Source organism: Cucurbita maxima, unplaced genomic scaffold, assembly GCF_002738345.1.
Source record: "Cucurbita maxima cultivar Rimu unplaced genomic scaffold, Cmax_1.0 Cma_Scf00018, whole genome shotgun sequence".
Classification (NCBI taxonomy): domain Eukaryota; kingdom Viridiplantae; phylum Streptophyta; class Magnoliopsida; order Cucurbitales; family Cucurbitaceae; genus Cucurbita; species Cucurbita maxima.
In genome coordinates this window covers 3,200,157-3,218,396 of record NW_019272034.1, presented here as the reverse complement: position 1 = coordinate 3,218,396, position 18,240 = coordinate 3,200,157, and the positions used below count along the sequence as shown (strand labels likewise).

Genomic DNA, 18,240 nt, shown 5'->3' with positions numbered 1-18,240 from the left:
TATCGAATTCAGCCGGCGAAGGTGCCACCGCCGCCACCGAGGAAAAAGGCGGTTGCGGCGGCAAAGAAGCGCGACGCTCCAGCGAATGAATATTTTCAACTGCCAGACGATCTTGAAGGATATTTTTTGGAGGTTCCTACAGTGGCCGGCGGCGGTGATCTGAGTGGTGGCTAGGCTAGCGTCTGCGCGTGATTGGCATAGGACTCTAGTAAAGTTCTTCAGTATTTTGTATATTTTCTTCGTCCGATTAGCACTAAAAGAACAATATTATGGTACCAATGTAAATACATGGGGAGGGTCGAAAACCCCATTTTTGAGCAATGCTACTAAAAACTTACTAGTTCAACTATTTTTTACCGTAAGCAATTTGATGAGTAGCTCCAACTAGTTCACTAAATGTTTATTGGACTTCGAGTCTGATATTAGAAGAGGGTTAAAAACTTGGATCTTATAAGTGATAACATAAGATAAGATTCGGTAATACGATGTATAGGGTTTGATATCAAGGCTAGAAAATAAGAGATGACTATGTATAAGGTATGATATTAAGAGACAGCAAGACATACGATGTATAATGTATGATATGAAGAGACGACTAGAAATTTGAATTGAATTGACAACATAAGATCCTGCAATAGGGTTCGATATTAGGAGATGATTAGAAACGATGTAGAGGATTTGATATAAAGACAGGGCTAGAAACTTGGATCATAAAGTGCATATTGATTTCTTGTCCTCCAAAAACACTCATAAAACTCTTTTTTGTTAAGCTTCAAGGATACTCCCAAAAAACCTTTATTGAAAACAATATTAAAATGGTGAACAACTTTAGGTTCCTCAATGATACTTAGATCCTTTCCAATTCGAACTTGGTTCTCTACAATCCCTTTACAATGTATACTTGTTGCTTGAGATAATCAAGGAGCAACAAGAACATCTAAATATCTAATCAAGGAGCAGCAAGGACATCTAAATATCAGTATTGACCAAGTGAAAAATAAGGTTCATCTCTTAATTATACAGTGTAGCGCCCAACAATACTTATTAGAGATAATCATTCTAGTTCATTGCCCTCCAAAAGAGACTTGTACTAATTTTTCCGTATTGGGAGGGCATTTGACTAATTTTATCAAAATCTGAAGAGATATTAAATCTGGGTAGAGATAGCTTTAAATGTTCAAGTTAAAAAACATTCAAGCAATGGCATTATGCACCGATAATGCATCTCCAAACCCACATTCACTTAGCTTTTCCAAAAGTCATTACCCAACCTTCAATTTTGCAGTTCTGATATGAGGTTTTCTTAAGTTCTCCCTTTTTTAGTAACAACACATGCAGTTTTGATTTCAAAAAAGAAAAAAAAATGGACATAAATTTAGAATGAAATCACAATCAGAGGTATAAAAGAAAGAAAAAGATAAAATATTGATAGGAGTACAAAAGTAGGAGGGAAAACAAAATCCCACCCCTCCATTTTCTATCCCTTCCAAATATTAACCTCACATGATTGCATGTGGGACACTCAAAAACCCCACTTTCTGAGTCCCACATGATTAATAATGTAAGCAATTTGTTAAACAATATTAATATTAATATTCAACTGCAGGGAGAAGATGGAGAGAGCTGTTGCATTTTGTGTTTTATCTGTAAAACCACAATCACATGTGATCATTTCTTGGACCCACCAACTACTTTTGTTTGACCATTTAATCAAACTCTAGTTTATATATATGTCTCCCCTCCTAACGCTTAATATTCTTCTAACCCACTCAACTTCAGCATCACCAGCACCGTATTTGTTTAAGTTTCTTTGAAAATGGTGTCTCTTTCTTTCCACTTTTGCCTCTTAAATTGCTTGCTTTTTTGGGATATGGACTTCACTAGATACAATTAAAGGCACACCCACTGGTAAAACCAAAAAGGGTTTGAGTGAAGTCTACTGTAGTAGATATTGTTCATTTTGGCTCATTACATATCGTCATCAACCTTATAATTTTAAAACAAATCTACTAGGGAGAGGTTTTCACACCTTATAAGGAATGTTTCGTTTCCCTCTCCAACCGATGTGCGATTCTCACAATCCACCCTCTTTGGGAACTCAACGTCTTCGTTGGCACACTACCCGGTATCTGGCTCTAATACCATTTGTAACAGTCCAAGCCCATCGCTAGCAAATATTGTCCGTTTTGACCCATTACGTATCGTCGTCATCCTCATAGATTTAAAATGCGTATACTAGAGAGAGCTTTCCTCTCTTATAAGGAATGTTTTGTTCTCTTCTCCAACCAATGTGGGATCTTACAATCCACTCCCTTAGGAGCCTAGCGTCCTCGCTGGCACACCGCCTAGTGTCTGCCTTTGATACCACTTGTGTAACAGTTCAAGCCTACCACCAGTAGATATTATCGTCTACTAGAAAAAAGTTTCTAAATTCTTGTAAGAAATGTTTCGTTCTACCCTCCAAACGATATGATCTCATACTCGAAGGAGGGAGAAAATGATGCAAGTGTAGCTGAAAGGACTGGGGGAAAGAAAAGGTTGAGTCATAGATCCCTTCTCTTCTAATAAGAACAAAAATAGGCAAATAATTGCATGTTCCCCACCTTTTGAAAATGTGGAGGAAAAAGGATAAAGGAAAAAGAAAAGGGCAAAGCCCTCATTCGGCCTATACTTACCATTTCAAAGAAAATAAAAAAGGGAAAACAAAAATAGAATTTGTGTTGTTTTGTTTTGAAAAGCATTTGATCTATTTGTAGAATTTGAGGTGAGTGAGACACATACCTTACACGTCATAAACAACTAGCAAATTGTGTCCTTTCCACTTCCCCTGATTGAATGGATGCCTTTGTTTGTCTCTCTTTGTTCTTTCTCTAAGACACACACACACAGAACAGAGAAGAATGTGAAGACAGAGAGAGGAGAATCATGTATGATAGAGCAGCAGCAATGCACACAAAGAAGTGACTGTAATGCAAAGAAAACGATAGATCTTCACGGTACAAAAAGCTTCAAATTACCAAATTTTACAGAGAGAAAAGGAAAGAGCATCAGTTTTAAACACATGCCCATGTCTGCAAAATCAAATATTAATCACCAAATGGGCACAAACTCCGCCACCATGACCCACAAATAAAAAGCCCACAATGGCTTAATTGGGAGTAGAAGATGATCATTGATCAGTCTCTACCACTCTCATTTCCAATAAATTCACAGCTCCTCTCGAATCTCAATCATGTGCTCTTTAAGTAGTACATCATAATACCCCACTAGAATCCCACTCTTCTTCTGCATCTCTTTCTGGCATTTCAAACCAACTATCACTCTCACAGGCATTTTCACAAACACCTTGCCTGCATCCCCATCTCACCTCGCATTAAATGGACGAGAATTGGAATCTATCAAAGAAGGAAGGTTCAGGAAGTAGTTACCAGTCTTCTACGAATCCCAAGTCGTCGTTCACAAGGAGTGGTTCCACCACCAAATCGCCATTACTGCGATGTTCTTCACAGAGAACCTTCCCAGCTTCCACTTCCAAGACCCCCAACGATCTCCCTCGAAGTTACTCGCAGAAGAGCTCTTCTTCAGCAGGGCGTAAGTACAGCAGCTTAGCTAAGGAACAGAAGGCCCGATTCTACATCATGAGACGCTGCGTGGCGATGCTCGTTTGTTGGCACAAGCATGGCGATTCGTAAGAAAGGGTATGAAAACACAAAATGAAGAAAGATCTGTTACCCTTTTTCAGTAGCTTCCGAAATTTGATTTGTTTCCCTTCTTCTTGCGAATTGGATCTTGAGATCCCTTCATAAAATTGATGTAAATTTTTCTGCAACCCCATCGAGAAGAAGGTGGGACTTCATTTTTCTACGATTCAATTAGATCCAATCTGTAATTACATTGATGAGTTTGATGAACTTAACGCAATCCCACATCGATTATAGCAGATCGATCCCCTCCTCCTCCTCCTCCTCCTCCTCCTCCTCCTGAATTTCTTATGAGATTTTTGTTTTCTTTTTCTTAATCTATTATTTATATTGTTCTAAATCTTTGTTCCTTTTCCTCTCGTATTTAGATTATATCAATTCTCGTAATTGAAACTTAAACTCCGATTTATATTTACTTTCGGTATAATTAGAATTTGTATAATTTCCGTAAAAAGACTAAATTGAAACTAAAGCTAAGAGATATAAATCAAAATAATATTACGTAATATTGTTTACCCTAAATTTATAAACTAATGATTTGAAGAGTTGTTCTTACCAAATGGTTTCTTCCACATCAAACGAAGAAATTGATGAGTCTAGATCAAAGGAAGACTCGAGAGAATAAATCAAAGCCCAAACAATATTCTACTATCATCAAGATAATCGATAATAATATAATATTTTTTTAATTATCTCACTCCTTGAATGCTCGTATCGATCTTTTTGTCTCGAGAGATAAATTAACCTCAAACTAAGAAAGAGTTTTCTTTGTCTCTCTATACAACTATGCCCAAACCTCATTTCATATCTATTGCAATTGAGATTATATCGAGTTTAACATGTTATCAGAACAAGAGATGGACCAAGTCCGTTCTGAGTAGGCTTGGATTGATAGGGTGTTTGTTTAGCAGAATCATGGAAAGGAAAATTTGGAGATTTTCTTGGAATCCAAACACGAAATCTAAAAATTTAAGAAATGGGTATTGCAGGTTAGATCATCCAGCAGAGGAAATGTAATTTTCATGCCCAAATTTTGACATCCTTATATACAAAACTTCCAGCAATCAAGCTACATAATAACTAGTAGACACAAGAGTTCATAATGGATATAAATATTATAGACTTCTAAGTCTTCTATGGCTATTGTAGTACCTCCTGTCCTGGCACGTTATGCGACTACCCAACACGACAACCCGTCGATGATCCGTCCCTTCCACCCTTGTAACATCCATGCTCCATCCTGATCCACTGCGAAGTCCTGATGGTATTCTGTGTTCACTATCTTCTCCACATTCTTCAGCAGTTCTTGGTCTAATGGCACTTGCTTGAACCCGGCCCTAGTGTTCCTTACTTGCCATTGCTTGTATGTCTCTGGCCTTTCGACTCTTTCGAGCCCTTCGCACGCTATAACGTTCATGATATCTCTTCCTAAGATTTCCCTTTCGCATAGATACCTCTGTGGATTATCTCGAGGCACAGTCGCCTCGTACATGTCGAATAACGATGAGTAGTAAAAGAGTGCCTCCTTAAACCTTGTGTTGAAGAATGGAGTGTTGAATGAACCATTGGTGACTTCATGAATGAACAGATCTGGGTTGATTTTCCTAATCAACTTCAGAACCTTGTCTCTTGGACTGTTTGCAACTACGGTTTCGTCGGGTACGTTCTTCATTCGGAACATACAAGTCACAATAGTCAGTTCGTCTCTATCGACATTAAGATCCTCATACTTAACTGTTTCCCATTTCTGAGCCAAGACCTTGTGTTCAAATGGCACATTGAATCTTTTGCAGTAATGTGCAAGGCGACGTCCAGTCTGCTCGACCCGTTCGGCGGGGCGGAAGCCTGGCTGAGGAAGCTCAATCCCTGTGATTCTCAGCTTGGGAGGTCCACCAGGTCTGTTGGAGAGCCGCTGAATTAAGCAAGGCCATTGAAGACCATATAATATACCAAAATCAACAATATGCAGCCTTGTTACATTCTCAGCTAGCTTCAGAATTGTTCTATTGGCATAGAAATATGACATCCGCCGGAAGGGGCATGCCTTGATGAACATCTGATAAGTTTTCAAGATATCAGCAGCAGAGGTTTCATTGCTTGCAAACGGCATATACAGCGGCGTCCCGGCCGCAAGCCGAGTCTCGAGGCCCTTAGCAAAGAAATAAGCTAATCTTTGGTTTCCATCCCCTGATGGATTAGAATGGTGCCTGATTTGATTAAGCAGCTCATTAGCAGTCCTCTGATCATAATTTGAAACAGCTTGAGCACATTGAATCAACAATGTCCATAAATCCACAACTTCCACACAACTCTCTTGCTTCCTAGATCTATTCTTCTTACCTTTCGTTTTCTTTCTCGATTTCTTATTCGATTCGTTCTCCGACGATTCGTCCGAACCCCATGATGGGGACTGCCGGCTCTCACCCCTACACAGCAAGAGTTCATCAAACAACTCAGACAATGAACTATCATCAGCAAAAGTAGCAGATTGTTTAGTATTTCTCAACTCCTCATCACTGTCTTCCCTTTGATGATTCTTCTTTTCTCTAAACAACCCATTTGGAAGGGTGGATCTAGCATCACCCACAGCAGCAAGCCAAGAAAAATCAACAGCCCTAGAAGGAACAGAAGCAGATGAATCATTATACAAGTCAATGGTTCCAAATTTACCATTAACAGGAAGAAATTTGCTAGCCTCCACAGCTCCTTGCCTAAAATGGAAAATATATTGCATCCCAAACAAGGAATCTTGACTCAAAAGAGGTTTATCAGAAGGGGGAAAAACAGAGGAATCTCCATTAAAAGATTCAGATTCATCTTCAGCCTTAAAAAAACCCAAATCAGAGCTAAAATTCTGAGTAGAATCGCCAAGGCCGATTGGAGGAGGAGGATACTTCTTACCAAGAACATCATAAAAAGATTTCTCAGCAGCTTGAAGAGCCAAACAGTCAATAAGCATACAGGGCTTAGTTTTGAGATCTTCCTCTTCGTCCAACAGCATCTCCGTGATGTACTTTAGCATCGTATTTGAGGTGTCGTGACAATCCGGTGAGTTACCCTCCGTGCTCGACGGCGACAGCGACGGCGATGTCGACGACGACGACGAATTATGATGAAGAGGGTCGAAGATTTCTCGGTTGACGTTAAAGAACCCATTTGAGAGAAGAGGGTTGTAGTGAAAATTATTCCATGAATTGGGGAAATCGTCGAGGAGATTGTCCATAAAATTAAAAGGGTTTGATCAACGAGATGAGAAATGAAGAACCCAGAAAATAAAAAAGAAAAAAAAAGGGAAGAAATCCAAAGAGGAGTCGGTGGAAATTCAGGAAATATGAACACAGCATCGGATTTTGATAGTATTTAAGAGTCAAGCGGGCAAGTGTCGGATCATTTCGGCGACGATGGTTCTAGGAAGGCGTTGTCTTCACCATACAAAATTTAATAAATAAATAAATTATTTCTTTTTAAATTTATTTTTCTTAAAACCAAAAAAGAAAAAGGAAAAATATTGGGATTGGTCAAAAGCAAATGAATTAAATAATGGCCAACACGATTTTGGGTTTTTTTTTTTTTAATTATTTAATTATTGATTGTTTCTTGATACCCAAGATGTGTTGACCAACGGAAAATAGAAATAAAAAAAGGAAAAAAAAAGTCATCACATTAAGAATTTTTATTTTCTTAATTTCCAATTTTGGGTTTGGTAAAAAATAATTTGTGAATTAAGAAACTAATTTCTTCGAAAATTATTCAAAATAAATATTATTTTTTCCCTTTTTTTTTTCATTATTTGATTTTTAATTGGGAAGAAAATATTACACATGATGGAAATTAATTATTGAATTATTTAATAATGATGGATGGAATTCTCATAATAATAATTAATAAAATAATGATGGATAAAATTCTTACTAATATAAAACATTTTAAAGTTTATTATTATTATTATTATTTAATGATTGAATTTGGCACTTGATGTCGAGTAAAAAAATGTATATTTTATTGATATAAATAGTATACTCACGATAGCTTCCATTCGGATGTGATATCCGTTCATTCATGTTATTGTCTTTTAAATAGTCCCTATAACTCTTTGGAGGAAGTCATAAAGACCTTTTTGACGAACGACAAGATAATATTTTGTTTTTTCTTTGGACCTGGTTTGAAAAGGGACCATCAAAACTATGACGAATGGTTGCACAAGTACACGACACGAAACATTAATTAAAAAATTAACTTTCATCACACGGACTTTTTGCTGAAATGCGTGCCTAGCTGGGTTGGAATTTGAAAAGATTAATGATAAATTAATATAATTTTTAGGCTTAGGAACGGCTAACCCTATGTTTATAATAAATATTATTTCATATATAATCATTATTAGTTTTTTGTATTAATGTCTTAAAATAATAAACGCAATTAATGTAAACTAAATTTTATGTAACAATATAAGTATTAAATTAATAAATATAAATTAATATAGTGGTTATTTTATGGAATTTAGAATCTTAGGAAGATGCTTATCTAGATTCTCTAGATTCAGGGGCGGCTCAATGCTGGTCCAAGTCACGTGCATCTAAAGTCCGTTCATCTTTTCCAAAAGAAAATGCTATTTTATATTTTTGGCTTTAAATAAAAGAAATAAAATATATTTTTTCAACCATAAATCAATATGAATTTAATTATAGCTAAATAAATAGTTTAGTTTTTATTTTTAATAATCACTATTTATAAACCAGGTTTTAGCATATTAAAAAAAAATTAAAATTTTGTATAAACCTACTAAATTTAATACGAAATTCAATTTTTTTTTATAATTTATTATAAATTTTATTTTAATTAACTTTTTTTTTTAGTGTCAGTCTCATTTGCATAATATTATTGGTGGGAACTTTAATGAGCGTGGGTCGTCCACGTGGTGTTATTAATTAAGAACAAAATCAAAAGTTACTAGAAAATATGGACACAAAATCATGCTCATATTAATTTTTTAGACTAACTCGAAATTTTTAGTTGATTGAGATGATGATTCGAGTAACTTGAATAGAGTTCTCCCTCCAGCCCAACCCAACTCAATCATTTATTTTTGGATTGGGTTATCATGTCGCTATTTTTTAAAATTATTTAAAAAAAACATATTTATCCGTAATATATTTTACCTTAATAATTAAATTTTCATAAAGCTAAAATATAAAACATTTACAATTCAACCCATCACTAACATGGTTTACAAATGTCAAATAAATATTCTTAATCTTAATAATAATCTTAAAATTAGGGTACTGGATTGGATTATAACTCTATTTCCGAGTTAGTCGAGTCAAATATTGACCTAAATTTTCAACAAAAATTCAACTCAACCCAAACTTATATATATATATATATATAATAGGAAAGTCGTTATACAAATTAAATTAAAGAAAACTAGTTATTAATTATATTTAGTTTGACCATATAAATGAAATTTAAATTTGGTAACATTTTTGTATTTAAATTTTATCCAGCAATATATTTTAAAAAATATATATGGGCTAAATGGACATTTTTAAGAAATTAAATATGTATATATTATAGTATTATTTAGTAATTTTTGTTATTATATGTTTTATATTCATAGAAAAACGGGTTTTTATTTTTTTATTTATTATACACGTAGAAAAACGAGTATGAAAATGACGCTTCAATAATATTAGATCATGTGAGGCCAAAATGTGTTGACCATAATACAGAATTTCATTAATTAATTAATTAATTTTTTATAAAAAAAAAAAAGGAGTAATTTATACTCATGATCCAAATAAATAAATCAACGCTTCTTATTATAGCAATTCTATGATTTTGTGTGCATATGGGATTTTTTAAAAATAAATTTAAGATATTGGTGGATTTTTTTCATATTTTTTTAATTACTTTTTTGGAACTATATTTTAAATAATATTATCTACCAATAATATCAAAACTGAAATTCCACATTGTTTGTTGTAATATAGTGCCATTTCTTGCCTTGTTACTATCAAAACAAGCAATTCTTTTATATATATATATATATATATATATATATATATATATATATATACTTTTTATTTTTTTAATTATTTTTTTTCTATTAATTAATTGAACAGAACTTGATTCACCCCATGACGTCCCCAACAACATGATTAAGGTACCTACTCTACCAGAATCCTTCCAACATGTTTTGTCTTTAAATCACGTACATCCCAGTATAGAATTATTCCAAGCTAAGAATAGGGACATTTTAAAACTTTTTTAAAAAAATGAATAATATTAATGAATTTTTTTAAAATTTAAAGATACTATTTTGAAAATAAAGTAAGTGATTTTTTAAGATTTTTATAATTTTGATCCATTAAAAATTTTAAAGATATTTTTATTAATTTAATATATTTATTTCACATATTTTTCTAGCAACCACAGATGTATATATTTTAAAAGTATTATTATTGATTTTATAGTCTTTTTCTTCTTTCTCATTGGCCAATCATCATACCCCAATAAATGAATGGCTGTGGTCCACACCTCTTAATATTAATTTTGATTTTCTGAAAACTAAAAGGATTGATTTTTAAATTAATTAATATGTGTAAATTAAATTGTTTAATGGATTAATTTGTTTTATTAAAATCTCAATTTATTTTAATCTATTCTTATTCTTTTAACAAAATGCATTGATTTGATGCAATACATTAGCTATTAAAACTATTAATTCATTACTTAATAATATATATATTTAGTTACATATAATTGTTTTTTATTTATTTGTTAAGTGACATCTATTCTTATTAAAATTTCAGCCAACTATCGAGTATCATGTTGTGTATGCTTATCTATATTTTATAGATCGAAAATATTAAAAAATTTGTAACAGCCCAATCCCACGGTTAACAACTTTTCTTTACAGACTTCTCCTCAAGATTTTAAAACGCGTCTACTAGGAGAGGTGCTTTATTCTCCTCTCCAACTGATGTGCGATCTCACATTTCACCCTCCTTGAGGGCCCAACGTCCTAACTGATACACTACCCGAAACCTGGCTTTGATACCATTTGTAAGTCCAATTTCATCGCTAGCCGATATTGTCTTTTTTCAGTTTTCCCTTTCGAGCCTTCCTTCAAGATTTTAAAACGTGTTTATTAGGGAAATGTTTCCGCACCTTTTTAAGAAAGGTTTCTTTTCTTTCTCGAACCGATATGAAATCTAGTAATATTAAATTAAAAAGTTTAAATTATATATTCAAAGAATAACAATAAAAAATATGTTAGAACATAAAGACACTTTGGATTTGTAAAATAAAAGATAATTTGCGATTTAGAAATGAATCAATAAAATATCCGACAAGTTTCAATGCTTAGATCGTACAATATCAAGTTAAACTAGACTAGTAGACTTATTGTCGGGTATACCTTCGTGAAGGCCTCGTGTGGGGATTCTTCCATCAAACTATGAGTATGCAAGAAATCGAGAAAAGTAAAGAACTAGATCAAACCAATCCCGACAAATGGTTTGGTTTAGTTAAATATAATCGTTCCGAACACAAAGATCGAATTAGGTTATGAAATCGAATGGAAAATGAAACGAATTCCGTTAGCAAGCTCTTATTCCAACAATGATTTATACAAGTTGTGAAGAACAGCCTCTCTCCCTGCATGAATGAAGGAAAAGAACCAATCTTTGGACAGACCCACCAAATATTACACCAAAATATAACACTCCATTGCTTCATCATATCATATCACCACCCCTTCCTCAACTTTTAATTTTTACAACACCTTTCTTGTAACCCAACCCCCCCACCCCAAAAAGAAGGAAAAAAGAATAGTCACAACGACCATATATATATATATGCTATATGTTATATATAACCAACCAACCAACCAACCAACTCAAAGGACAAACCTCTCGGGCTGGCGCTTCAGCTGGTACTTAGCTTGCTGCTTTGACCAGTATGCATGTGCGGTCAAGACTCGGTCCAAAAGCTCCTGTGGCACGGGCTCTCCCCGTCTTTGCCGCGGGGATATTCTTGCTGTGTGCACCAGTGTTTTCCATTTGTCCTGAATCCACACAGCCAAATCACTCCATTTTCAATACCTTTGATTCATATATAAACATCCAAGCATCAACCAGGGTGACAGAGACCAACTATGTATTTTGCTTGTGGTTACAGATTTGGCACTACATGTGTTTTTGTAAGTGAGACCCGAGTTGTGAACCAAATTAGAAAGTGAATCGAACTCATTATTTCAAAATGAAGAAGAGGTTCTGTACCTTCAGATCCACATAAGTTCTATGCTTTGCGTTGTCAAATGCGCGGAGTTTAACGTCTCGCCACCTACAGAATAACAGATATTAGCCACCTTGGCAAGAGTCGATTTGCGAAAGCTATTATGTGCAAATGTTTTCACTGTTGATCACAAATCTGCAAATGACTAGTTTGTTACATCACTTCTACTTCGATATGCACGTGAAAGATATACCTTCCTGTACCAAGTTTCTCAACAGCTTGAACTAATGCCTCCACTTCAGCGACAGAGAAGGGTCTACGAATTCGCCTCTGTGCAACCTCGGACCGCTTTGATTTTCGATGCATGGGAACCACAGAAATCGCCTCTGCTGTCATTGCTGGTACAGTGACCAGCGCTTTAGAGTCCACCGTGCTTTTGTGATTTGACGTATCGGTCGGAGAGGGGGCTGAATCATGATCACTTTCAATGAAATTGCCTAAAGAGTTTCCATGAGGCTCAGGCAACACGTTGCTACTGCTTGGATGATCTGCAGAGACATCCGGTGAATACCTGAAAATCACACCAGAATGATGATAATGACCCGATTAACAATTTTTTTGGACTTTTTTTTTTTCAAAATTCGTGAGCGTCTAGGAGCTCATACACACTTACTGTAACTATTCTAGTGGGATAATCGTAATTTTAGTTGCCAAGAAAATTCGTACGATATTAAATCTTAGATAACTAGCCATCGTGACTTAAAATTGGTTCTCATTGACCACTAAGCTGGCCAACTTGGGGTGGTTCGGTTGCCCCGATCAAATAAGTAAGAAAAAGAAAGAAATAGTAGAAACGGTACAGTGACATCCCTTTTCTCGACAAACCCGAAACAAAAAAAAAAAAGAAAAAACCTTAACGAGTGGCATTGATAAGCTTCAACTTGCTATCAGCTTTACAATATGATAACAACTAAAAACACATCTAATGGAACATCGCCACGTTCCATTTACCTGGTTAGTGGTTCCGGGGCATCACATGGAAGAATACATGGAGAATCTTCTTGGCACAACACAAGAGGCGTTCGTGAAGGATTAGGCTCAAGGGCAAATCCCAACGAATCGAGCTGGTTGTCATGAGAGATTCCAGTCTGGAATAAAGTTTTATTGTCATCTCTAACCTTCTTCCCCTGAAGAAGAACACCGACACGTAATCCTCCGCCAAGTATAGCCGTCACTGCTTCCATAACGGTCCTCTACAGAACGGTTAAGCAAGATCAGAAACTATGATGCCCAAAAATCACAGATGCATCTATATCTCAGCTAAGCATACAACTACGTCATAGTGTGTCTATAACCAAGCAACCAATTTACAGTCGACAAATGAGAAGATAAATAATCCATCCATCGTTTTCATACCTTCAATGAACCAACAGTTGCAGTCTCTGCAATTTCAATAAAGAGCTCTGGCACCCTAAAAGATTTTATCCTAATTTTCACTGTAAAAAAGAAAGACAAAAGCCTTCATGTATAATCGCCGTGCCAGTGGCAGAAATAATAAGCCAAGACAAATTCAGTGCAGCAAATCCATCAGAAGGTCTCATACCATGAGAATCCTTGGATTGGAAAGATTTGTGATGGCCGTGACCTGATACAGAACACGATCTCCCTACATAAGAACAACATGAGAGTGCTATTCTAAATGCAGCGAAGGCATCGGTCTAAAGAACGAACCTGAGCTATCCGTCTTGGCAACCTTCCCATTTGAATCAGAAACGCCCTCTGAGTTAATTCCACCATCAGAATTCGACACTGAGCTACTACAGTCGAAGAATTTCCTCTTTTTAAAAGGAATATTCATTTGAGATTTCTGGGGTCTGCAACTGTCATGAGAGCTCTTACAGCACGACATTGATTTCCAAACGCCATCTAGAACAAAGAAAACAACCTATTTGAAATAGAATCAAAACTAGTGCTTAAGCATAAAACGCCCAATGTAAAAATAATGCAGATTACTGACCAGTCTTAGAAAGCGATTCATCCCTATATCTTGGAACTACTTTCCAAGACTTGGAAGCAGATACTTTCTTTATCCTTCGGTCTCTACTACTAGGTACTGTCCTAAAGGACTTTATTGAGGAGACTGGGTGAGTACACCCAGAAGAGTTTTCGTCATCGTCTCTATCAACTACTTTTACATTATTCTGAGTTGCAAAATAAGAGTTCTGAACAATCTGTTTGTTGTGAGTCATCTTGCCGCAACTAACCGAATTTCCCAACACACAAGCTTTCTGGTCCCAGATAATGGGATCCTCTCTCTTGCATGAGTCATCCCCCCGATCCTGAGTTCTAGTAAGCACCTCTTCAGTTTTATGCAACTCATATTTTACTATAACTTCATTTTTACCATCCAATTCACAGTTATCGGACTCCTTGCTACTGGGGGAGCCTACACGTACTTCGCTAGCTAAATTTCCCATTTCATTGTTGTTCTTGTCGAAATTCGTTACTTCAGAAGCTAATGGCAGTGAATGTTCAACATGCTCATTATGCTGTGGAAAACAATCCTTTGAATCACATTTATTATCATGACCAGATAAAACAAGCTCTGCGACAAAGCCCTGAGAAGGTTCTACTTTGCACAAACTGTCCACATTCAATTCTTTGTCCACAACCGTGTACCTATCTTTTTCGGTTGATGTATCGATAGTATTAGTAGTAGGACCTTCTGTCCCATGCAACAACTTGTCAGCAACAGTGGCCAACAAATCGAACGCACGCATTTGACTACTTTCAGTGCCCTTTTTACATATACTTCTCTTCTGAAATAAATAGAAAATCATTAAAATTCATCATAATACAAGGAAACAGATGATAGAGATCTCTAAGTAATTTGCAACGATGGCCAAGAATTATGAAGAACATGTACCCTAGCCGATCTGGTAGCTCGAGGCATTGTTGGCACTTGGTAGTCATGAAATCCATAATCTAACCTCTTCTGAAGCACCATATTTTAGAAGTCATAGCACAAATATGAACAGTACACAGAGATCAACACACTTCCACTTTGTGACTACTGCTCACAAAGTCACAGCACAAACTAATTCCTGTAAAGGAAAAGAGATAAACAGATGAACAGATTATGAACAGAACAACAAACCACATAGGGTAAAAATAAAAGAAGAAGCCCAGAGAAGCCAAAGGATCCAATGGCAAACTCAAACTAGATCTGTTTTACAAGCTAGAGAAATTAAATTGGAAACAACCAATAAAACAAAAGCATTTTCTGGCTTCAACTCACAATTCCAAGGCTTATATTGACACAAATCAAGGCCAAAAAAGCACATTCTCGAACATGCACAGACCCAGAACTTGGAATTTCAACAGAGAGACTGACGCTCAAACTAAAACCCAAATTTAAACAAACTTCAGTGATGATGGGATGAAGCAGGTTAACCGCGAGACGTTCCAGAAAGAGGAAAACCCCATGCAAAACAATATTACTCGAGCATCAGAGATGAGGCATGCAGTCATTATAAATTATGAACTCAAAACAGGAAAGATTTTCAGATAGAAAACCTTTGAGTGGATGATCGAAAACAAAGAAACATAAATCCATGAGAAACGGATGGTTTCCTATATCTATGCAGGAATCTGCAAACAGCTGAAGGTTGATCGGAATTCAAGAACTCGGAACAGAAAATTGGGAAGATTCTCGATCATCCACGGATTTCTGAAGAGATTTGTCGCAGAATCTGAGATCGAATCTCCCAAAGCAAAAATTTAGCCAAGAAGCAGAAAGGAAGAAGAAATGAGGAATCCACTAAGAAATCCAGAACAACACAAGGAAAATCAAAAGGAGAAAAACAATAATTATCAAACAAAATAAGCGAAAGCAAAACCCCATTCGACTGATCAGATACTAAAAAAGGAACAGAAACCGAAAATTGCAAATAATCGACAATTCTGAAGCAAAATTGGACGTTACATCTTCCAATTCCTGTCAACAATCCCAAGGTTTTTGTCTAAAAACCAAATGCACTGTTCTGAAAACCCCCATTACAAACGATGAGAAAAGAAGAATTATCGAAACAGAAATGGGTAAAAACCAAAACAAAAAATGTTATGCTTCACCTGAAGAAACAATTAGCTTCCAAATTTCACCGGAAAATGAAATTCCGGCGAAAACCCCACTTGCAAGCGAAGAAGAGATCTGTAAATCCCACAAGAGATCGGAGAAACAAACGAAGATCGTCTTTGTTTCACCACATTCTCTCGTTTCCTATCCCATAATTTTTCAATTTAATCCTAAAAACTCCAAACGCCAAACCAAAAACAAGTTCTAAAAAAATTTCTTCGCCGTAAAAATATGAAAAACAAATTCTTTATTTTCTTTTTATATAAATTTTAAAAAATTCCGATCGCCAAAACCCTCTGAAAACCACCAGAGAACATTTGTTTAAACCCCAGCTATCTTATACCATTGACCCTCTTCACCAGACCTATCGGTATGTCCCCATCAGTTTACCGGCTATATCCGGTGACTAAAACCACCTAAAGACCGGTTCTTGTCTACCAGATGAACCCACCATATTGTAAAGCACTTTCAGATTTTGACACGTGGTTCTTCATTAAATCTTGTGGCTGCCGGCGGTCCGCACGATCGAGAAAAACGTTGCGTCACAAAAAGGCTCACTTATTATTATTTATTATTTTTTGGTTTAACTTTCACTCTTTTTTTTTTTTTAGTTTTTTAAATATTTAGATAATTATTAAAGTTAGGAGACGTCATTTTTCTTAATGGGTTTCCTCTTGTATCTTAAATTTAAATACTATAATTCATTAATTATCATAATTAAATTAAACTACCACTTTCATTTCTTGCCTTAATTTTATAGTAAATTAAAAAAAACTCGCTAAATAATTTTCCTCCACATATAAAATATTACGATCCTGAAATTTATATGGAATTTTAAAAACACTAATTAATATAGTTTACTTTTAGAATTTAATAAAAGAATCAGAAAATTAATGGATTAAATTAAAAGTATATGTATTTAATATTTATTATATTCATTTATTTTGTGACAGAAACAGACAAGAGTTATAGATCGGAGGTTTGCTATATCTTTGCATCTGGGTTCGAACACATTTTTTGCAAGGAAATAAGATTGGACGGTGGAGATTTTCCGATACCCGTAAAATCGAACGGCTAACAAAGAATGGGTAGGCAGGGGTTAATTTGGTAATTTTGACTCAACGTGAGGTGTAAATTTATTAATTATATTCGAGCAGTTATCCCGATAAGCATGTTCCGGATTTATTTATTATCTTTTTGCGCGTGGCTTCACCTGCAGCTAGTCGCGTGGGACATGGATAATAAATCTTACATGGCAAAAGCGCGGTCTGCTATTGGTCGCTTTTTGTTTGATATTATCATGTAAATTTCTTAAATTAAAAATTATTACATTTTCTTTAAATTTAGTTTTCATAAATTTTTATTTCCGAGAAATTATTTTATATGTTTTTATTTAATTAATTGTAATAGTTTGAGTATATTAAAATTTAGATCTAAATAAGAAAAATAATAAATGACGGCGTGAGGCGAATATTCGAGAAGACGGCCTCTGCAGTCCTCAGAGTTAACGGCGTTTAAGACAGAGCAGAAGGACGAAAACATCGGCGAGTCAAGAGAGAAGCTTTTGGGTGTGATTTTTTGTTGAAATTAAAATAAAAATCACCGATGACGTGGAAAAAAATAACAATCCAAGTCATCGTTTCTTTATTCTTTCACCGTTTCCTTACCACGTAAGACGAAAAGTCAAGGTTAAACCTTTTGAAAGGAATCTTACGTGGATGTCCCAAGATTCCTTAAGATCTCAACCGTCCATTATCACCCATCACTAAATTCAGATTTAATCCTATAAATACGCTGCACCTCTCCATAAATTCTAAATTAATTTTTATGGTTAGTATTTAATTAAAAATGTTAATAATAATGTTTTTTTTTAAGTAACCTAACCAGACATGTTAAGATTTACTTAAAATTAAGTTAAAATGACTAAAATAATATTTTAATTAAATCTATTTTAGTTCGAGAATTTGTAGGTCTGTTTTATTTTGACATCGAACTTGAAGAAAATGAACGTTTTGATGTAGCTATAAGTGAGTGTAATGTGAGTTATTCAATTTTCATCAATTTTATTTTTAGTCCAACGAGGATAGAATAGAGAATTCAACTATTGATATTTAAAATGATAATTGATGTCTTATTCATTAAATTTATATACAAATTGACTTTATA

At 35.0% G+C, this 18,240-nt stretch overlaps 3 protein-coding genes across 5 annotated transcripts; 1 reads left to right on the top strand and 2 right to left on the bottom strand.

Annotated features, from left to right (window-relative positions):
* Positions 1-2,906: 2,906 nt before the first annotated feature.
* Positions 2,907-4,041, top strand: LOC111492575. The gene has a single exon (XM_023141918.1). It carries the CDS (start codon positions 3,378-3,380, stop codon positions 3,690-3,692), a length of 315 nt encoding a protein of 104 aa, XP_022997686.1. The 5' UTR covers positions 2,907-3,377; the 3' UTR covers positions 3,693-4,041.
* Positions 4,042-4,708: 667 nt separating this feature from the next.
* LOC111492571 (scarecrow-like protein 30) lies at positions 4,709-7,097 on the bottom strand. Of its 2 annotated transcripts, XM_023141911.1 has the most exons (2): positions 6,209-7,097; positions 4,709-6,127 (listed from the first exon to the last, which is right to left on the bottom strand). In XM_023141911.1, exons 1-2 carry the CDS (start codon positions 6,922-6,924, stop codon positions 4,870-4,872), a joined length of 1,974 nt encoding a protein of 657 aa, XP_022997679.1. In that variant the 5' UTR covers positions 6,925-7,097; the 3' UTR covers positions 4,709-4,869. The 2 variants fall into 2 exon arrangements, with proteins under 2 accessions (XP_022997679.1, XP_022997678.1); XM_023141910.1 differs by having other exon boundaries at positions 4,709-7,097.
* A 4,186-nt stretch (positions 7,098-11,283) lies between these two features.
* On the bottom strand, positions 11,284-16,377 carry LOC111492573 (telomere repeat-binding protein 5-like). 2 transcript variants are annotated; one of them, XM_023141913.1, is made up of 10 exons: positions 16,071-16,377; positions 14,866-15,043; positions 13,957-14,758; positions 13,671-13,865; positions 13,543-13,584; positions 13,356-13,435; positions 12,951-13,192; positions 12,193-12,510; positions 11,984-12,047; positions 11,284-11,769 (listed from the first exon to the last, which is right to left on the bottom strand). In XM_023141913.1, the coding sequence occupies exons 2-10, from the start codon at positions 14,944-14,946 to the stop codon at positions 11,602-11,604; spliced, it is 1,992 nt and encodes a 663-aa protein (XP_022997681.1). In that variant the 5' UTR covers positions 14,947-15,043; positions 16,071-16,377; the 3' UTR covers positions 11,284-11,601. The 2 variants fall into 2 exon arrangements, with proteins under 2 accessions (XP_022997681.1, XP_022997680.1); XM_023141912.1 differs by having other exon boundaries at positions 13,543-13,605; positions 16,071-16,375.
* Positions 16,378-18,240: the final 1,863 nt, after the last annotated feature.